Below are 23546 nucleotides of genomic sequence, written 5' to 3'. Positions count from 1 at the left end.
CACTGATAATATCGCTCCATGCTGTTCCTGCATGAACTTTATAATGCTTTTGGGCATTTTTTATCTCTGTGGCATAATTATGAGCTAATGTTCTTTATTTCATACAGACCTGGAGTAATGCCAATAAACACTATAAAGGATATTTATCATTTCCTGCAATTTCATCGTGGCCGAGTATTGATCTGTACCTTAGACTTGGCAATAACTCATAATCTCTTCAAGGCTCCTGTTGTTTCTACTTATGCAGCTTGGAGCTGTTGGACAGAGAATGTCACATAATGGTCCTTTCTCCACATAGTGTACTTTCTCTATACTGGTGAATCTGAGCCATACTTTATTGCGCCACTGATATGATCTATGATATGAGCCTCCATCAGAAATGCATTCACGGGGGGGCATTAGCTTCTCCATGGCCCAGTAAGGGGACGTATCCATGACAGATGGACGGATGGCCCATCACGCATGGAGGAAGCTCATTCATGTGTGAAACAGAATGAAGGAGCTGAGTACCCAGGGATAATAAGAGAGGAAGACTTCCAGAGAGGAAGGTTTTTTTCAGAAACATCGCAGTCATGTGTTTGCATCATGTAGATGTATCACGAATACGTACGCCGCATTTGATGTGTTTTTCGCTTTGTGACGGACAGGTGGGCGTGACACACACCTCATACTCAAAATCATCTGTCCTTTCGATCTCCGCCCGGGGGTTGGACAAATACTCCGGACATTCAAAGTACTCGTGTTCCATTGTCTGGATGGAGGGGCAGCTAGTGACACACCCAGAAAAGAAAAGTGAAAGTGTTAGGTTTCAAAAAACTAAGTGGATACAATATGCACTACAACATGCACAACAAAACCTGCCCTAAGTCAACGATTCAGAAATCTGGCTAAGCCCCCTATGTCTTCATATGCTTCTTGTCCAGGTTAACTTTAAACATCATCTAGTTTGCCGGTTGGAGGACTGTGAAATATTAGAGTTGAAAGCACTGCAATGTTATTATGGGTTAGACTGTTTCCCTGTCTTTTTACAGGTCACGGCAAAGAACAATCAGTAATAATGCAGTCATTTTGGAAGACAAATTGTTGGTAGTTGGCCGCTGTTATAGACCATAAAATAGGATGGGAATAAGCGTGCTTCTATACATCCTGCTTTGCCACCCCATTTTGTTTTTAATCACCCTGTAAACTCCTCCTTAAGCCAATGGATGGTGCTAACACGAGCAGTAATTACTTGCAAAGTATGGTGAGGCTTTATGACATTAGTGGGGGATGCTCTCTATATTAAAAAAAGATCTTGGCAGTAATTTGATAATGAAGAAATTCTCCATGCGACAGGAATGTGACTTAAATGCAAGGCCATATTATTCACAGGACACGTGATGCCTTGAAGAATGGTCCACCGCAGCCATGTTGTAAAATGAAGTCCCAGTGATTTTAGAGCACCAAAGTGCTGAGCTTACCAATTCCTGTGCAGCAAAGCTGAAGGACGGCGTTTGGATACATAAACAGCTTTACAACCTGGCAAAGCATAGCATCGGCAAAACATGCTACCACATCTTCATAGTGTCATAGTGCACGATTACCTCTATGATGGTATATACCTGTCTGAGAGCAGGAAAGGGCAGATGTCAGGCACAGGTGGGGTGGCTGGCCTCAGTTTGGCCAGAGCCATGATGTGTTCGAAGGTGATGTCCGTCTGCGTGCACACATCCACCATACTCCCATCCTGCACGTTGCCGGTAGCTGCGGGACCCCGCCGCAACACCTGGACGACCACGGGGTCCTTCCGTATCGCCTCGACAGCTGCCTCATGGCCAGCCTTAGAAAAGTCACGCCCATTTACCTGCCAGAGCAAAATGAGGCAATACAGTGTAGGAAGCTGTGTAGTGTAGGGTGTCATACTCATACAGGATACTTCATGGACTATGCACACACACAAACAAAAGGGAGGCATACGTTAGGGTGGTTCTCCCACCCCAGTGCTAATGTACTCCCTGACTGCATTATGGTGCTGTATCTTTCAGATTTCTGCTCCACATGACAGCTTTACAAATATGAAATGTTCTGTATAGCACAAGGTGTGCGGTTTTTCATCAGTTCTACAGAGCACTTGCCGCCAAGATGAGAACTGGTGCAATCATCTGTGCGTGTGTCTGTGTGTGTGTGTGTGCCTGTTCATGCGTGCATGCATCTGTGTCCATCTGATATATGAAGCTCACTAGAGACCTGCTGTTCATAATCAAACTGATGCCTGACAGGCCACACCTGACACCTGTCAAAGCAACACCGCTGACCTCCACTAAGCCCCAGCAACAGCTCACTGCCTAGCCAATTAAATGAGCTTCTTAAAACCTCCCTGTGAGCTCCATTTCAACCAATTATCTTTTTTTTTAAAGTGCAAGAGCGAACAAGTCAGCAGTTCAGTGAGAGCAGAATTTTGATGGAAATTGCACATTTGAAGTTTCAGCCAGTCCACCAAGACTGTTTTGAGACTGTTTCTTAAGTTTGTGTAAAATTTATATATTTTTTTCATAGCACCTGAAATAGCATTTTAAAGAGTGACAGGAAATTGAGTATGCAAATTCCACTTTATACAATTAGTAAAAGATATGGATTTTAACACTTACAGAATCTCTCTTTCTGCATGAAAGAATCTTTCTGAGACAACTGTGTTGTTTAAAACTAAATCATAATTGCCCAAGTTTCATGTACAGAGAAAAACCAATGCCATTTGTATCTTTTATTACTTAATTTTACCTCTTAAGAAGGACAATTATTGTTAAAAACTGAAACCATTTTGTCAGCTTGTCTGCTGTATGCTACTGCAACGGGGATGTCATGCAAAAACACATGACATGAAAGTTATCATTGTGTGTACAGTGTAGTGACCAGTCTCGCATGTTTCTCCTCATCATTCAGTAGACATTCTAACCAGCTACTCATGAGACTTCATATCAAGGTCTCATGGTAGCAAACCTCAGGACTGATGATACAACCAAATTCAAAATTCTGAATTGTTAAGGTCAGTACTGTTCTTCCAGTGGTGGACTGATTAATCTGCTGATGCCATTATGCCTTTTTTTGTGTGTTTGTTTGTTTGTTTGTTTGTTTTTTACATTTTAGTTTTACCTATGGACACATTTTTTTAGTTAATACATTTTTAATTTTAAAAAGTGTACTACGGATGTCGTGTAGTTTTACTCAACCAAACACAATATGTCACATACCCAGCCAGCCCTCACAGACCACAACCACAAATCACAGCACACAATTCCCTATTCCCAATCACCCACATATTGATTAATTATCCACACCTGTCCCTCGTGTACCTCATTCTGTTTAATCCTCACAGGTGCCCAAGTTCAGTGCTTTGTAGTGATGGTCCCTAGCCACCTGGTAGGTGCCCTGCCTTCAAATACTTGCTACTTGTCTTTGTATGCATTTCAGTGAATTAATACTTTTTGAAGTTCCTCATTTGTACTTTACTCTTGACTCACAATGTTGCACAATGCAGACGATAACAGTGTTAAATAAATATCCATTAAGCAACTTTGTGTCTAATTTGTTATTAATATTAAATTGTTGAACTTTTATATATATATTTCTGGTGGACTATCTGACACTCTCCACGGAATGAATGATGCCACAAGCTGATGCGCAATTATTTATTCGTTCCAAATTTCTTCAGCTCAGGCTGAGGAAAGCCCTTGGGTCTCTTCAAAGTATGTCCACGGTGACACCAAGCACCTAAAAGCATGTTGGTGACAGCTGCACGACGAGCTGCATCTCCTGGAGCGACAGGCAGGGCCGCACCAGCGCGACCTGCAGCGAAGCCCTCCGAGTGACGGACGTGCAGGTCGGCCGGTGGCCCCCACTGCCAGCCTGGTGCTGGCGGTCCTTGGCGCAGCGCCAAGCCCAGACTTCCCTGGCAGGTGTGCAGCCATGCCAATTTTACCACCTACATCCAGACTACTCTGAGAATGGTATACTTATTCTGCAAGGCAGCTTTGAATTATGAGGTTTTAAAACTGGGGCTAAAGGAATCTGGGGCAAAGAGAACCTAATAATGGTTTTAGTGAGCCAAATATAAGGCATTATATTTGTATGAGGCATTGGGGACATAATGCACCCGAATGTGTTTTAATAGTAGATTTTGAATCTGTTTGTTAAATGAGTTTCAAATCCACACCTGGCACACCTTGCATCTGATTGCTGTTATATTGTTTCATACTTTGTTTGCCTATGCAGAAAAAAAAACCTTTTTCTTTTATATTAGATGGAGCCCCACTGTCATAATACCTCAAGTTTGCAACAAAACACTCTAAAAAACCTTCCGTTAATCGTTACAAAAGGCTTGACAAACCAGTTTGTGTCATCTAAAATTTGACGGCATTCATGGGCTTTATGCCCACCTGCAAACACTGCCTTCCCATCTCTGCCAGTGGTACAATCCACCTGGTGCCACATCCAAGCTGCTTCCTACTGTCCCAAACATGGCTGTTGCTAATCAGCAGAACCATGTACAGTGGCATGGGGGGGGCACAATCAACACCGCTGGGTCCTGACAGATGGGCCAATTAAGTAAATAATAAAAGGCTGCATAATAACACCATGGAGGTGCAGCATGACTCTACCTGCTGTGAGGGAGAACCAGGCTTCGTCTGGCCACTCAACAGATGTGAGTAGGTGAATGGAGGAAACAGGAGACAGTGAAAGGGCACTATGTCATGATCACTGGATGTATCTGGAGTGCATCGCAAATGTTGGCATATAAGAGCATGCCGTAGGATGTCATTTGAAGGCTAAAACCTCTCAACAAGCTAACAAAAACACAAACACTCATCCATTCATAACACACATAAAAGGGTCATAAGAATACAGACATTTATGAAGGCTGTGGACAACCTGTAGCCCTGTAGAACAGTAATTTTGTATCAGTATATCTGTAGGACATTACTTTAAGTTTAAGCAATAATATGATCTTTATTAAACCTTCAGTATAAGTCTGTTTTTTGCTAATAACTCTTCTGGATATATATCTGTGGTATACGATACTTTAATAACAAACATCCAGTGCTGGATGCAAGTGGGGTGGGGTTTTCTTTCTCCATCAGTCAAGTGGCCAGAGCAGGTTAGGCTCCACCCCTGCCTCAAGTGCCTTCACGCTTCATGGACATGCTCTGTTTTTTTTCTGCCTGCAGGTGTGACAAACCAGGTTAACATCCGTTCAACTCTCTACGTGCCCTGCGACCTGGGATATGCGTAATGAATGCATCTTGAAGTAGTAAGCTTACAAAAAGCACTCACTCTGCAATATCCACCCTGCCCCCCGAAAAATGGTGCTACAGACATCGAAAGAAGAATCATAGCAGCTTTGGCAGTACAGTATCAAGTCAAAGGTCATTGATGTCAATAGCCCATGGAATCTTGTGCCAGACTCTCCTGAGTTGGCAGACCTGAGGACCCCCACAGGGTCTCACTGCCTTCCTCTGCAAAACACAATCATGAAAAGGTCAGTTGTCATCATGGTTTTTGTGTTGGACATATAACAACCACATATAGCAACCAGTTTGTCAGCATAGAGGGGTATTAATCTCATAATAACAGTTGGAAGATGTTTAGAGCGAAAGAGAGAGAGACAACATGTGCATGTGTGAGAGGGAGAATATACTTTTAGATCATTCTTAATACTATATAACTGATTTAAGTGGCTGCCACTTAACACATTGTGTCTGTAGCTAAAATGCCTTCAGATCAATGACGGCACTATAGCGGTTCCATTAACACATTTAAAATGCATCCTACTGTTGTTTATTGGTTTCCCCCAAAGGAATTCTGCAAGGTGGTTCTGAGTGATATTTAATACACAACTGCCAAAGGCAAGAATTTTATTATAGCACATAATGACCAACATTAATGACATATTTCATTTATCCAGGTCCTGCAAACACTTTTGCAGCAACATTTGACATTTTTATCTTTTGTAAAATCAAAGTTATCTTTTATCTTCATGTTTCTGCAGTTGCTATTAGCGCAGCTTTATAGAGCACAGTGATCATTTGCATTCAAGGTGCAAAAGTGAAATAAAGTAATTAACAAATTAACATAGTCATTAAAAATGCCAGCCGGAGAGATAGAGGCTAAGGCAGAGAGAAAGAGAGAGAGTGAGTGAAAGAGACAACACTGTGTGTGCGCGCGCATGTGTGTCGTTTGGCTGTGCGTGTTGTGTGTCTGTGTATGTGTAAATATATTTAGATGAAGTTAGGAGCTGAAGCAGTCATCCTCATATGTGGGTCAACACTCTGCAGGTGACAAGCTTCATCAGAGGCATTATTCCGTTCCAGCTGTGCCATTTACACAGGTAAGATAAGAAAATTGGAGCAATAAGACTATAGGCAGTGTGTGTGTGTGTGTGTGTGTGTGTGTGTGTGTGTGTGTGTGTGTGTGTGTCATGTGAAGATAACAGATGCATGAGTAGCTCTTGGCTATGCAGCCAAAGTATGGAGAAAAACAGCACACACTCACATGCACACACGTTCACATGAGCACACACACAGACACACACTCATGCACAAATTACATCAATCCACAAAGACTTGCACAGGCCCCAGGGGTTGTTTGGACAACCCTCATTCAAAAGTGTATTGTCTGTCTCTCCAGCAGCTGCCACAGGAAAAGAGGAACACAACGACTGAGTCTTTGGTTTCCCTGGAGGGAATCCTCTACTATCTTCCTGCATTTCCCCGGGCCCAAAACAAGCCTGGAACAAGCCCTCATCCGCCAGTCCCCCAAAACCGATCTTCTCAGGCAGATTCAATTCACGCTGTGCTTTTCTAGCACCCAGACTACAGGGGAGGAGCAGAACAGTACAGCGAGGTAGGAAAAGGCCAAACAATCAGAAAATGCAATCGGGTGCTTGATGCAAGGGCCAGAGTGCCATCGCTCACACAGCCGAATCTCCTTGCTCTCATTCCCGACCCCGGTCTATCTCATTTCGCAACGGAGCAGTCAGGGTGGAAAAAACATCTGCTGGACCTGCTGCCCATATCCCGTTTCATTAGGTGCAGGACCAAAAAAAGAGAGCCAACATACACACAGATCGTGTATGTGACACAGACGCTCCATAAAACTGCCTGGGAAAAATGCATCGGGCTTCAGACTGGGTGTGATGGACTTGCCGCTTACACGCAAGGCCTCCGCTGAGATGTGCCTGTTTCATCATTAAGTAGATTCCACTCGGAGCACCACGCCCGCTCCCTACCGCAGAGGAATACGCTATGTTTCACCTCTTTTATTTCCCCATCTCAGCCGAGACCTTCATCCTTGCGGCGGTGTTTTCTGCTCCAGAGAAGCAAGGGACCCTGAACGGTTTCACGAGGGGCTGAAATCTATAAAGTTCTCAGTGATGTCAAAAATAGCAGGTTGAACATAACACAAAGGAACACAAAGGCTAGGAGAATTGCCCATGCAGACAGCTCAACGCACTTTATGTGAAGATAATGTTTGGAGGATGAATAGCAGTGCTGCGTTTCTGCTTTGTGAAAAAGAGAGCAGTGACAACAAAGCGATCGCGCGCCAGGGCACGCCGTGTAAAAGCAGCTCCCAGAAGAGTGGAAGTGGGACTCGGCTGCGCCAGGTGTCGTCTGAGGTAGCTGGAGGAGTAGACGTGGGGGGTGGGGGCGGTTTGCTTGGGGGGGGTGGTCCCTGTAAAACTTGACAGGGCACATTCTCACTAAGAAGGAAAGGAGTGTTCTCCTCTAGTGCTACACCAATGGATTCGTCCACGGCATGGTCACATGTCACTGTCAGTCGCTTAGCGACCCCCTCCGAATCTAGTGAGGTGCCCAGCAACACTGCGCCACAGCCAGATGCTTTGGAAGCCTTTGGTTAGCTGTAGCACTGAGCTGCATGATAGATACACAAATAAGAAACAGAGTGAAATACGAATACAAGTGATTATGAAAGGCTCACCTGCACACAAACACACATGTACGCACACTCGGCTTGCCTCCATGCAGATGACAAAATTAAGCAGAGACCCATGTGATAGATGGAAGCTGAGGGGCCTTGAGAGCAGAAGACACGGATATCCATATTAGGGCATCTAAAATGAATGTGAGGGTCCCTGTTCAGTTCAATCTCGATATGGCTCACTGTTGTACATGTTAGTGATTAGGACATTTTTGCTCTGAGATTGGAACTGGCAATGTTTCCAGTACATTCACTTACACATTGAAATATTCATACATTCAAAGGAAACTATTAAGTGTTTGTACATGAGTTATTTTCCATGGCCTATCCGTACCAATTAATCAAAGTGACAAGGAATTAATGAGAGGCAATTAGCACTTTAGCACAATGCACATACACACAGAGAGGTACAGAGAGAGTGAGACAGAGAGAGAGAGAGAGAGAGAGAGAGAGAGAGAGAGAGTGAGTGAGTGAGAGAGCGAGAGAGAGAGAGAGCGAACATATGAGCAGACAATATAAGCCTGAAAAAAGATCTGTTGACTAACAGAGTAGGGTAAAGTAAGCTTCATTACACATCCATCTGGACATAGGAACTAACAGTGTGACTGTAAACAAAACATCTGCATGTGAATGCAGCTCACAGCTATGGTTAGCAATTCATTAAACCCAATTATCATTCTTCTCCAGTTCTCCAGTACATCAGCTTGGAGTATTGGTCCTTGAGCTCCCAGTTCGAAACGTTGAAAATTTGATACACAGATATGCCACTGCCGGATGACAAGAACCACTGGAATTTTAATCACTTTGGTTATTCGAATCTGATTATAGGTGTTGGTGAGCTATTGCACCTTGATGCTTGCCTACAAAGCCAAAAATGAACCAGCTCCTCCATGTCTGATGTCAATGTTCAAAGCCTGATATGTACCTTGAGTATTTCAAACCTCAAGTATGACTCGGCTTGAAATACCATGCTTCAGGTCTCATGGAAGACAAGCATATTCTCTCTCCTGACTCATAGAAGGTGGCTCGAACTTCTGCTTGCTTTCCAGACAGCAGAGTCCCTCAAACGCAGACTGAAGACCCATCTGTTTGTGGAATATTTAAATGACCACTGATCCTACTCCTATGCTGACTAACTGAAACTCTAGTTCTTATTGTCGGGTATTGTTTATTGCACCTACTGTTGTCTGAGATAGAGCTTATGTATTTTGCACTTCTAGACATCAGCATTGATCCCTGTATTTCAACAGCATTGATTGGTTCATTGGTATCTTGCACTCTAACCTCTATCCTGGCTAGGATGTATTCTATGAGTAAATGTCAAAGCACTTTTGTAAGTCACTCTGGATAATAGCATCTGCCGTAAATGTAAATGTAAATGTAAATGTCAGTATTCCCAGGAATTCCATCCTTATTATCCTCATGGATCTTTCGTTGCCATTATTCTGTGTATGGCAGCTGACACATGGCTTCTATTGTTCATACAGCATACTGGAATCAGTATTAATTTTCCCACCTGCCAAATTCGGTGATTGTGATCTAACAGCATCACCATGGGGACAGGAGCCTCTATAATGTTCTAGAGGATGTTTACAAATGCACGCAGGTTTTACTGCATTCTCTTGGACTTTCTTGGCTGTTACGGAGTGTTAACTTGCAATCACTTCCTGCAGTTCCTTCATGGAACTTTACCACAGCAGCACTGCCAATATAATGGTTCCACCTGTAAGGAAACATCTCACATTAGAATTAATTTCAGCTCCATTAATGGCAGCACAGCATCCATAGGTTCTTGCTGTACTTGACCCACTTTTCAGGTAGCCAACTCCAGATGAATAATGCATGTATCACAACCGAGGCCATTTGTGTGCGCCAGAGTAATGGGACTTTCCCATGGATGCCACATGTTATGACAAAGGGCATCGACATGGCATTTATTAACGAGGCCCTGCACACCTCCCGAGCAGTGACCCAAACGCTAGCCTCTGCATCGTGTCCTTGCTGCCTTCATATATCAAGCTGACACACTGCGAGAGCAGAGAAGGTAGATATCACTGATATTATCAGCGTAAGACTGACCTGCATGTGCGTGGATGTGTTTTATGGTGTTATTATATAAGAAATTTCCCTAAAAGTAGTCAGTAGTCCCATATCAGCCAAAAGAGGGGCCAGTTGTGGGCTGTGTAGCTCAGGCTCGGAGTGAGACTAACACATGTGTGATTTAGGGGCTTCTGCCCACTTCACTTGTCAGTAAACTCCACCGGTATATCAGGAGTTTGTGATCTTGTCCTTTAATGACTCTACATAGTGATGAGAGTGCTTGACAGTAGACTAGAAGCGGCACACAAAAGAGAGAAGACGATCCACAAAGGAGAGCATCAGGCACGCGCTAGATGATAAAGGCCGTCATAAACAGAGGCTGCAGCCGCACCGCACACATTAGCTCCCCCCCCCCCCCCGTGATGTCCTAGTGCTCAGTCGCGTCTCAGTGTCTGAGCAGTTAATGGATGCGGTGCGGCTGGGGCCAGGACCTCACCGTTTTCTGCCCCTCCCACGCTTGTCCATACGCAATAATCCCTCATCAGCTCTTACTGTTATAAACACACCAATGGCCATGCACACATGATGCAATCTATCTAAACTTGGCCCATGGAGAAGCACATTAGCAAGGCTGCACTGGAGGTTTTTAATCCCAGTGTCTTGGAGGGTGATGCCTGAGATCAGCTTCCACCTGTCCTTCTAATGTGATTCTTAAAATATTAAAGTTAACAACTGATCCAAGATCAGTGCACGGACTCCAAGAAATTGTATCCAGGGGAGCTTAGACATTTACTGCTAAACAATTAGGAACTGAGCTCACAGGTGGGGAGATGAAAGGATGTCCTATAAATTTGTTTTACAATTCACTCATGTTCTTAAAAATTTCTTAAAAATGACACCTGTGAGAATCAACAGGAATATTGCAAGATAGCAAAATAGCAAGGAAAAAAATATATAGATTGCATTTTCAGTGTCAGTGCCTGCTAGTTCCTGCAATCAGAGCTCTGTTGGTGGTAATCGTATGTCACAGATCCACTGTTTTTCAGTATTCAGTGTGAAGTGGTGCTCACATGCAACTGATCATATGACATCATAATGACATCAGTCCCTAGTTCTCTACTAAGGCTTCTATTCACTATTAACAGACTATGAAGGGCTCTATTCACTACTAACAGTCTGTGATCAGGCCTATTACTGATGGACTTGGCAGCCCCACAACATCTTCTCTGTTCGCCAAGCCTGCTTTGTTTAGCCACTGTGTGCATAGCAGATGAGGGGTGAGACAGATTCATCCAGACAAGGGCGCGGTGTTGACCCGCCCCGGTGCTCAGCAGGGCTCTAATGCACCCCCTACAGGTGAAGCGCTTGGCCGTGGCTGGCACCCTGCCAGGATAGGGCATCTGCTCACCGTCAGACTCGAGCTGGAGCACCCCAATCAGCCTGGCAGCCTTGGACTGAAAAGCGTGCACGCACCTGCAATCGCCACACGCGGCCCCGTGACTGTGACACCCACATCAATGCATGCATGAGGCACGTTGGGCTCGAACTATGCCATGCTTTGAATAAGAGCTCGCACCTTCAGCTGAGAAGTTTGTTTCGTGATGTGTGAATGTTTTTCCTGTATCATGCCAATTAGCCTCATTAATCACAAGGGAAGAGGGATTTATGCTCATTGATGGTGCAGAAGAAACACCCGCACCCTGCACACACCAGCAGTGAAGCAGAACAGCCTGGGAATTAAATAGTACCTAGTACCTCACACATCTAGATCCTATAATACAGAAATACCAGGATTGCGTTGCATTGCAATTTACCTTTGAATCCACAGTCAACCAGCTCTAGGACTGCGGTAGATAGCCCAAACAACTCCGAGGATTAGGCATAGCTGGCTAATCAAAAGTTGGTACTCTGTAATTAGAATTCCACACTGGTTTAGAGGAGATCCATACACCTTACGACACTCTAACTGCGGCCACCTTGGAAGAGCTGTATGCTCCAGGTGAGGGGCTGCATGGACACCACGCGGATCCGGATCGCTAACAGCGGGATGCCGCCTACTGCCAGCCACAGATGGTACGCCTGATGCCGGGGACTGAACTGGGCCGGGCCGGAGGGATCCGAAGGCACGTACCGGCTCAAGCACGCCCCTGGTTAATGGGAAAACTGGCATGGTGCCCATGGCCACTCGGCTGTTTAAACCTGCTTAAAGGTTGGCCATGCCGATGCCTGGCTGCGTTATACTGGGTGCTGTCAGAAGAGGCGGCATATGGCACAGGCGACTCTAGGCCCACACTGGACACCTGTTCAAAATTATGCAAAGATTATTATTCTTTATTCTGTACCACTCACGCATACGTGCATGCACACATGTCCACACACGCACACAAATGATGATCATCGTGCAGAAAGTTCTTCACTGCTTTTTAAAGATGGAGCCTGGGCGACGCTGCTGAATGATGGATGAGGTTAGAGTGGTGTGTTATCAGACACAGGCTCAGAGGAACCAGAGCAGCCCAAGCCAGGGGCTGTCAGTGGCCGGACAGGCTGTCACTCACCCAGGGGGCCGGGGCCAGCCAAGGGGAACTGACAGGAGCCCTGACCCTTCTGTCTACTATCACTTTCTGTCTCTGTTTGTGCTTAGGGGTTTGTGTTTGTGTGTTTGTGTGTGTGTGTGTGTGTGTGTGTGTGTGTGTGTGTGTGTGTGTGTGTGTGTGTGTGTGTGTGTGTATGTGTGTGTGTGTGTGTGTGTGTGTGTGTGTGTGTGTGTACCTATATTAGCTCACTAGAGACTTATTGTTAATAATAAACATACATGCTGAAACTGACACATACAGTACAATAGTCTGTCACTGCAACATAAAATATATATTGCATATATTACATATGCCAATAGTCATATTTTCAGACACAGAGATATAAACGCCTTTTATATACCACTAGTAATTTCCTTAATGATAGATGCCTTGTCCATGTTCCTTTCCAATCTGTTTTCAAATGCCAGGACCACCCTGGGTCCCACAAGTGCAAGCTATTTTGGTCCTTTGCAGGGTTTTGTCAGGCAGACACTGGTGTAAAATACAAAGCCTTGCCAGTGGGGAGAAGCTGATATTAAAAGGACAAATGAATGCCACACTTTTCAGAAACCTATTCAAGTAAAACTCATTCAGGCAAGTCACTTGTATTGCTGCTGTTGGTCTACAGTGACTATTGAGCCCTCCCATGAGCTGCATGTTAAGATGGCAGTGATGGTTAGTAACAGCCATGACTGCTCTTCCCCGCCGCCATTCCCTGTAACGTATCATTTTCAGTCTAATGGGTGCTGAGAGTGTGTACGCAGGGGTGTGTTCACGCGTCTTGACGTGTCTTCCCACAACCGGGGACAGACATGTCAAGACCTGACACATTTGTCAAGACTGGGCATATCTCTGTCTTACACACAGACACACACCCACACACACACACACACACACGCACTCTGTGCCCACCTCCGACACTCACCACTGATTCTCTGCTTTTCAGCACAACTGTGAATGTGAGGAGCATTGTCATCCTGGTTACTCCCTACTAAACGAACACAAGCAACGTTTATACATGCAGTTCAAGTCTTCCTTAACAGTACAAACAAAACTGTCTCTCGAATCTGTGCATGTCATAGTGCTATAACCACTGGCACAAAATAAGGGGAGAGGAAGGAAATATGCCCCCCCCACACACACATTTGCTTCCTCCCCCCAGTTACTGCATTAAGTAGTTGTCATGCAGATATTTCCCACCAAGTGTTTGTGTTTTACGAGAACGTTGGTTACCGCTTCACAAAGTGCCCTTCATCCTTCCCTCTATTGAAACCTGCAAGGAATTACAAATCAGGAGGAAAAAAAAACAAACCTGAAAATAAAAAAGCAGCTTGATTTGCTCTTTTTTCAGATCACAGAAGAGACAGAAAAGTGTGATAGAAGTCATTTTAGAGACATTTCTAATTACCTTCCTCACATTTGTGTAATGTTAATGTCAGTTAGAATCCATGTGCCAAAAACTATTTTTGAGTTACTAGCAGGCTGATGTTACATTTTTCAGTAAGTTAATGTGTCCTGTGCCCAAACTATCATCATTTTGGAACTGGTATAATACTGCAAGGAATACTCTCCTGCGATTGAATCACATCTCTCAATGCAGGGAATGTTCATCAATACGTACTATAACACTGGACGACAGGCTCTGCTGCAGTTTAATACTATGGTATGTTACTTTGCTCTTTAGTATGTTCCAAGCTATGTTACACAATTGCTCCAAAGTGCAAACAAATAATAACCATACAAAAATGAAACATGTCTGGTATGGTGGTTTTATATGGTCTTGACAACTTTAAGTACAAAATTACTTAAAATTAAAATTTTATCATAATATTTGCAGCCTGGAAACACAATAAGAAAATAGTACTTTCAAAAGCCATCTTACAGTCTACATCAACATTAAGTCTCACTGGAGACAATGTGTCTAATGTGTGTGCTTCCCAGCCTTCGTCCTGGAGACCTCCTGCTTTGACACACCCACTTCAACTCAGGAAGGGGTTGTTAATGAGGTGATTAGTTTGATCATGTGTGCTTAGAGCAGGGGCAAAACCCTAAGTGGGCTTCCTATTCAAATTTCCCTATTCAACTGCACATTTTACCACTGCTTGATCTATACCAAAATAAATCACAAATGAACTGATTCCTATCAATCCATTTGTCCATAATGTCAGCATGGTGTGTAAGTCAATAATGATTTAAGGAGTAAATAAGGATCGCAATTTTGCCTTCCCCGCTCCCCCATTGTCAGACCACATTTGCAGCTGTGGCTATAACACAGGGTGAGGCATGAAGCATTCGTCCTGCACTCAATGATGTCCTATTCTCCTCCAAATTCCAGCTTACTTTGGTATACTACCATGGGTAACACTTTATATTAAGGTTCCCTTAACTAACATTATTAACTGCATTAGTTTAACACACTTTAAATTTAACACACTCTAACACACCATGAGCTTCAGCAAAAATAATTTATAAGTAATGTTCGCAATGTAATTAACACGTGTATTAATAGTCCTCAGAATGAAATGAATTCTTTTTTTTTTTTTAGAATGAAAAATGTCATAGAAGGTTTCATGGTGAAGAAGAAGCAAAGACAGATATGTTCCATCAGTATAGCAAATAATATCTACTGCTTTGTTAACATTACTTATGGTCTGTTAAAGCTGAAGTAAGTGATTGGTAACGTTAGCTACTGTTTGGTAATTTAACAGTAATGTGAAGTGTTACTTTCTCGAAAAAGGCCTATGAAAACTCTGGAAAGCACCGGAAGTCCGGAAATGATTAAGGGATCCCAGCTTTTCAACAGCTGCGGAAACACAGTGTGAAGACGTGCTCCGCTACTTCAGGCACCAATTTGCCGAAAGACGAGCTGGAGCGCAAGCAGAAAAATGAATGGGAGCTGATTTACGGACCGCATGAGCCGTGGTTTGCTGCACACCCAGGCAAGCAGGCGGTTTAAGACTCTGTCTGGAGTGGCGAAAGCAGCCGGTGCGGAAACGGTGCGTGAAAATAATGCAAACAGATTCATTTGCATATCGTCTGCAGTTTAAGGCTGAGAAGGCGCCAAAAAGCGGTGACTGCGCCTGGCGCTTCACACATCGAAAAAGAAGGCGAAATCTGGCAAACGCTGCCACTAAATGTGAGACATATATGAGTGATTGCTTTATTGGGTGCCCCTACTCCGTAGCTGTTTCTTTAACAAATCAATCGCTTTTCGGTCAGTTCTATGCTCAGAAGTTAGCTGACTGCGGGGAGATTGTCTTATTCTCTTTGGACAGTTATATTAGGTTTTTCAGTGGGAGTGACTGACGTATTCTGAAAACAGGGACATGTGTTGGCTGCATATTTTGTGTATGTACATAAATGCATATATATCATCTTATGCTGAATTTTAAGTGTTTGCATAATCAGTATTTACACGGGCATTTGTAATATTGATCTATAAATAAATATAATTGCTCTTGGTCATCAAATTTCTGAAGCCAATAAATGCTGAGAATAGGGCATACGATATATATATATATATATATATATATATATATATATATATATATATATATATATATATATATATATATATATATATATATATATAAATTATTTTGGCATATGGTGGGATTGCAGCATGCTTTGCGATATGCTAAAAACAGAATAGTGACAACCTTAGTATGATTGTAGGTGTGCCTGTATATGCTTTACTAAAATTATAAATGTTTATTTTGATCAATTTATCAAAATAATGTTGATCATGTGAATACTATTATTTACCAAAACACAGAGAGAACTCTCATCTGCAGTAGTTGAGATAGGTCAAGATGCTCACAGCACTAATGTACAAATGTCATGTTTTGTTAGAAAGCTCATTTTCACAGTGCTGCCCAATGTGGTATCGGTATTGTAGAGGTTTAGTTACGTTCACCTTACCAAATAACCAATAAGTTCAACAACCTATATTCTGAAAATGTAGCATTGCCTATGAGCTTCAAATCTGATACTCTACTGCTACTACTCCCTCTATACCAGAGCTGTATGCCACAAAGTCACCTGCCCTCTTCACTGCACAGCTACTAAGTCATTTAGAATTGGAAATGCTTTCAACAACAAAACATCCATTACTGTGTGAAATAGTTTCAGCATTTGTACATTTGAATCATCCAATTATCTCGACTTGTTGCCGATGTTAAAGTTCCACGGCTTTTGCTTTCCTTTTATTATAACTCTAAAACTGTGGTTTTGTTCCTATTCCCCTCTTACACTCAGCGCTACAGCCATTTCCTCTCTTGGCTCCGAGCCAGCGGAGGTGTTACCCATGTGTCTTTTAGCGATATGGGCATGTTAATCAGGTGATAATCACAACGGCACACTTTATTGTGCTCTCGCACCGCTAAAACCCTTGTCCCAGGAAGTGTCGCTCCTCTCAGAACAAGCTTACACAGCCAGTATGTTTGGAATTGTTAATTTCAGCACGACTTAACAATTTCTGCAGGTTTGAAAACAGTAAAATAAAAAAAGGGGAATGTGAAAGATGGTACCTTTGAGAAATGCTATTTTTAACACACTTTGTTCTTGTGAACTCTATGCTACGCTGTTTAGCATATTCTTGCTTTAATTGAGCATCATTAACGTCATGGTTTTTAACTTGTAGGGGGCACTTGGGCACGATTCGTCCAAAAGTGGTTCCACACGGCAAGGTCAAGTATGAGAAACAATTACTAGAAAGACGTTGATCCACCACAATGCCTAGTTAGAGGCAAAATCCTTAGCTTAGTTGTGCATGTAGCTGCAGTAAGTGGTATGGCCATTTAATTGACTAATTACTACTATTAAATTAACAACATTTCATTATATTTGTAGGGGTCAGAGTCTATTCTTTTGCGGCACTGACATGCCAAATTGGCATAATCATCTCTGTCTTCTGTATAAGTGGGACATGTCACTGAGGACCATGGGGGTAATGAAAGAGGACTGAACAACTCGGCTTTGCTTCATAATTACCAATCAATTCGCCAGGAGCTCAGCAGCCTGGCACTAATTACATGCCCGCAGGTCTAGTGGGGGCAGACGGGTCAGTTCCGTTTCCATCTGATTCGACACAAGGAGTGTTTCATACCTCCGTGGCTGAAACCTCAACAAAAGTGAGAGTGGGTATGATTCAGAGAAACAAACATGCCATTATACTGCGAGATCGCCTCTGTTCACAAATGGTACAGTGGTAGAAGTAGCCAAAGCCGAGGGGTCTTCAGGAGTCTACATATGGGAGGGTCCTCACAGAGCCGTACATATGCACCAACAGCTGTTTTGCTATGACTGACTTTAGGATTTATGTAGCACTCAGGAGTTCATGGTGGCCAACACATATGATGCCATCGTTTTATTAGCTCCTCTACACAAACACAAACGCACACACACACACACACACACACACACACCAAGCACTACAGTGTAAATATTTGAGATGGCTGAGATGGTGTAAGGTCCACCTGGATGGACCAGTGGAGAAGGCTTGATGAACAGTTGAAAAGGTCAAGTCCCACACAAGCAGGAAAAGGTCACTTGAACATCCTATATAGTAGGCTTTGCAAGCTGTCAGAGTCAGAGAAATGTCGGGAAAGCTGGACAGTAGTGTAAAACACACAACTGAAACTCAAGTTAGAAAACACAGCTTGTGTTTTTGTTGCTGTTATTTATTTATTTTTTTTACACTCTATTATCTCCCTGTTGAGTTGTTTACTACACATTGGTATAGTCAATAAGAAAGGCACTATATTTAACATGACAGTAAATAGTCAATTACTTGTCCCAACTATAGACGTAGTTTACTCATATAATTTGTTATGTTTGGCGGTGTAGGCTATGTCCCCCCTAAAGATGAAATGAGAACTAAGCCAGTGGTCCCAACAAATTCAGCATAAATTGGCTCAGAGCTTCAGTTTGAAGGCAAAATATTTCTTTCCTTTTAAAAGCTTTTGTTGTGATATGCAGTTTTCCATTACATTTGAATAAACCACATACTGTTCGACTTGGGCTTTGTTAGATATAAACATTACAACAGTGAAGTGGAGATACACACATATACACACTTTTTGTCATGTATACTAATATAGCTTATTACACACACACACACACATATATATATATATATATATATATATATATATATATATATATATATATATATATAATTTATATATATATATATATATATATATATATATATATATATATATATATATATATATATATATATAATTATTTTTTCGGTTCTTTATAATCATCATAAATGGCATTAGGTAACACTGAGTGGTTGGTGTGGAAGATTAGTTGGGGTTGTATATGTATGGTCATCTGTGTATCTCCCTGTTTGTGGACTGCTGGATAAGTGGAAAAAGATGAACTGAGCAGTCACAGTGATGTATATCCTTATATCAGTGTATTAGCCCAAGGGTCTCCAACTCAGAGAGGGGGAGGGGCTGTTTAATCTGTCAATCAAACCAGCCCACCATCCCCATTAGAGCAGAGGAATAACATTCTTTTCAAATAAGATTCCCATGACAGAACAGACGTGCACTTACATGCTCTCTCTCTCTCACACACACACACACACACACACACACACACACACACACACACATATATATGAACACATGCGCATAGATGTTCCCTGTCTATCTCAGCCTATTTCGGAGATCCCTGTAGGGTGTGTGCTATCTGTCAGGCTTATCATCTCAGCCTGGACACAAGATCAATCAAAACAGCACGTTTTCTCTACCTTTTTTCTCCTGCCCCTGTTGTGTTTTATGGGGGAATCAGAATCAGTTAGAAAGCTGCACTGGGACAACAAGATGGATGACTACATTTGTGGACGACAGACAAGGGTTAGGTCCTGCAGAAAAAGAAGCCAATAAGGAGAGGTGGGTGCACCGAAATACTAGTCACCATCTCTCTTTCCCTCTCTCTCTCTCTCTCTCTCTCTCTCTGTGTGTGCCTGTCTCTCTCTCTCTGTTTCTCTCTCTTTCACACACACACCCACCCACCCACACATGCACACTCAAAGCCATACACCCACCCACATAAACGCATAATTGCAACACACACACACACACACACACACACACACACACACACACACACACACAGACAGACAGACAGACACACACAAACCAAAAGCCAGGTGATCTTCATTCTACTTCTCTAAAGGTGATCTTCTTATCTGGTGTTATACTCCATTGCCAAAGTGGTGCATGCTACTCCAAAAGGCCATCAGTGCACAGAGCAGCACATTTTATGTTGCTGTGTGGTTCCTTCTGGCCACTCTGTCATGTTAGACACAGACTGGCTCCAAGTTTTTAGTAAGTTTTCCCAACATACTCAAATCCCTTTTTTTGGTCATTTGTCTTACTACAGTATATATGGTTACACTGTCATAAGCTATAGGTTTGTATAAGGAGCTCCTTAGACAAATCACTCCTTTACATCATTAATTTTGTTTCCTCCTAAATTTAAACACCCATGAGGTTTGAAATAAGGCAGGGTGTTCAGTGGGAGGGTGTTGCCTGCCACCCCACTGCTGATCCACAGACAGGGCATGTGGCACAGCATCTGTCCCCGGACAGAGCGCTGAGCTCAGCCAGTAGCTCCAGCTCTCCCCTGGAGATCAGACACACAGCGCCACCTAGCAGCATAGGCCTGGGACTACACCTCCAGGAGCTGCCACACAACTGCTGCTCATTAATCACAGCAATATTTCTGAAGCTGCCATTAAATAAGAAAAAAGTTATAATGCAGGATTCATGTTTGAAAAATAATCCATATGGACATTTTTATCAGTAAATGGGCAGACACTGCTGTAAGTCTTCAACTGGCCCACATTCAGACCTGTTGTTTATCTTGGAACATGCTTTTAGATACCCTTGGTGATGGTTCAATCAGAAGAAACTGAGAGGAGAGTCAGAACACACCTGTCTTGCTGTGCCATTGGATTGCTCATTATTCATCATGGCTGAGATATTAAACTTGTGACCAGACAGTAGAAATACACTAATATCTTTATAACCCATACCTCAGTCAAATGATCTTAAAGCAGATGTATTTTGTGCATATGACAACAAAAATCTGGAATGTTGAATAACTGCAGCACAAAATGAACTCTGTCACAAATAACAGCATGCTCTTGTCAGTGAAAATAGAACAGAGCACATGAGAGGCAGAGCTGGAGAAACATGCAAAATAAACGGGAACCTTGTGGAGAGTGTAACAAAAAGAGAGGAAGAGGCAATAGGTGTCTGTGGCAAGCACATGAAAGAGAGAACATTCACACTACATTCATTAATCATAAATCTCTCAGGCCCCCAGGACTAGAAGATCTAACTACTATCAGACATGCACATGTGTGTGTGTGTGTGTGTGTGTGTGTGTGAGAGAGAGAGAGAGAGAGAGAGAGAGAGAGAGAGAGAGAGAGAGAGAGAGAGAAAGAAAGAAAGACAGACAGAGAATGACTCAAACTATTACTTATACTCAAACACATAGACATACGAGGAAGTCACACATGTGGACACTTCCAGCATAAGGAGGAGTATTACAAGTGAGTGTCACAGTTCTTATACTGGTTGACTCCTATTTATTTATTTTAAATAAATTAAATTAAAATTTATTCCTTAATAATTTTTATTATTTAATTTTCCTGCACAATTCCAGTATTAGGATTTAATATAATACTGTTGTATCTTAAAATAGGCTCTTATTGCTCTTATTAACTTTCATTCTGACAGTGCCTTAGCAGCTGTAATCAGATATGATCAAGAACTGAGAAGAACAAGAACAAGAACTGAGAACTGTACAACAAGATATAGGCATAGTGGGAGAGTCAGAGATTAGACACAGCCTCTCTGACACACTTTCAATGGCACTGCCAAGGAAATTTGCTCTACCGAAGAGCTGGAGCAGAAACCCCCCTCCAGGCTCCTGTGGTTCCAGAAACTCCTCCCTTATGTTTTTTCTCTCTGCCTTTTGCAGGGCTTCTCTCCAGATGTAGGCCCTATACTGACTGAACACTCCTTGTGTGATCAGAAGTAGTATCACGTGATAGATACATAATGGTCTTGTGTCATTTGGGAAATATAAGCAAAAGCACAACAGGAACACACACGCAGAGTATGCGCGTATAACACAAATTACCCGAAAAGGTACATCAGGAGCCGACATGCACAAAAGGACAGAAATAGGAGAGGATGAACCCCTTTGTTGTCTAAGAAGAGCACTTAGTGAGGGATAAAGCTGGTTGCCAGTCCCCTTTTTATTGCACTTCTCTCCTCAATGACCAGCCACAAAAGAAGTAATAGCCCCACATACGTATGGTTCTCTATGCCAGGCAGCCGTGGACAACTGAGAATCTGACAGGGGCCAGTCCTAATAATTTCTGAACCATGTTCCTCCGTTTTAGAGTTGTTGCAGTTCAAAATTTATACGTAAACACAAAAGAGAGAACTTACTGTCACCGCTGACCAACAACCAACAGGGATAATCCTAATAGGCGTCCATGAACACAAAAGGGATCGGTTTCTATTTAATTAAAGCGTAAAAGTGCTTTGTTGAAAGGCCGAATAAGGCCACGAACAGAGCTGCGTGAAAATATTCATTAGCACGTGCAGTGCTCAAAAGAGACAGGGCGTCCCTCCCATGAGGGTGGCGGGACTCAAAATCGGCCCTCCAGGAGGAGAGGAGACAAGGGATATATGTGCTGGTCCCAGACCTGCCCCTCCACCCCTCACCCCAAACCCCAATCTTAACGGCTACAGCCAAAACAACCGAGCTGCTTTCACATCTTTCATGCCTGAGAAAAAATATACATCAAACGCAACAAACAACTCCAGGGTTTGTAACTGAGGCTGTTCGGATCTGAAACATCCAGTGATGCACAGCTCCAACATGAATGAAACCTCACGCGGCAAAGCTCAGGCTACAGCGTGTGTCGTCGCCGTGCTGTCCAGTGGCAACAAGTTAGGTTTAGATATCATCCGATGTCATCATACACATGCTACAACAGTAACTGCAACTCTGGTGTCGATACAAATGAAAATGGTTGTTGTTGTTGCCAACTTACTAAAGGATATGCTTGTTCAAGGTCCGCAAAAAAACAAACAAACAAAAAACAAACAAACAGGTAATAATAGAGCGAGAGACTGCTGTTCGTTACAGCTGCGTTTACAACCCTAGGTCCAACTCCAGCCGACACCAGTTTGATCATACCTCAGACAGGCATGACAAGCATTCGAAAACACGGACACAAACGGGCGCGTCTTAACAGGGCGTCTTACCTGGGCGATCTCGTACAGCAGTTTGTAGTGCTCCTCTCTCTTTTGTAGCGTGCACAGGTTGCAGCCCATCCTGTCCGAGAGGGAGAGGCGGTGGGACTACCCCACGGGCGTCCGCTAGCGCTCCACGCACACGCACGCACACCAGGGAGCTCCCACAACTTCTGAGCAGCGTCTCTCATCGGGGGATCGCTCCTCCCGCTCGTCCGCTCACATGTGAAATAAAAACAAACCGGACCAAAATCTCAAGGTATTTTTTTTCACTGGCTTTCAAAAAGTGTGCGCGCTGGTGCGTGTTTGAGCGGGCGTGACAGCAGTTCAGCGTGTTTCGTTGACCGATTCAGCCTCTGCTTCTCTCTTGTCTTCTGTCGTTCGCATGCATACTACTGCAGCACATCGCACACACGCGCATGCTGTAGTAGATCTGACATAGACACACCCCCCTTCTCTCTCGCTATCTCTCTCTCTCTCCCTCCCTCCCTCCTGTGTGTGTGTGTGTGTGTGTGTGCATGTGTGTGTGTGAGAGAGGGGGGGCAGGACACGTGCACAAGACTACACTTACTTCAACTCATGAATAAAAATCAGCTCCATTGGTTAATCATAAAAGAGGTGGTAGAAGACTGTGTGTGTGTGTGTGTGTGTGTGTGTGTGTGTG

General features: G+C 43.2%; 1 protein-coding gene across 1 annotated transcript in view; it reads right to left on the bottom strand.

Moving 5' to 3' along the window:
* pdzrn4 (PDZ domain containing ring finger 4) overlaps positions 1 to 23259 on the bottom strand; it is a 30599-nt gene extending 7340 nt beyond the window's left edge. Inside the window, exons 1-3 of the mRNA XM_027011085.2 lie at positions 22895 to 23259; positions 1602 to 1843; positions 665 to 767 (exon numbers count right to left, since the gene is read on the bottom strand). Of these exons, the coding sequence (XP_026866886.2) occupies positions 665 to 767; positions 1602 to 1843; positions 22895 to 22963 (414 nt within the window). The 5' untranslated portion in view covers positions 22964 to 23259. The remainder of the gene's footprint in view (positions 1 to 664; positions 768 to 1601; positions 1844 to 22894) is intronic.
* Between the last annotated feature and the right edge of the window lie 287 nt (positions 23260 to 23546).

The sequence above is a fragment of the Electrophorus electricus genome, chromosome 2, assembly GCF_013358815.1.
Source record: "Electrophorus electricus isolate fEleEle1 chromosome 2, fEleEle1.pri, whole genome shotgun sequence".
Taxonomy (NCBI): domain Eukaryota; kingdom Metazoa; phylum Chordata; class Actinopteri; order Gymnotiformes; family Gymnotidae; genus Electrophorus; species Electrophorus electricus.
This window is presented reverse-complemented; position numbering and strand designations above follow the sequence as displayed.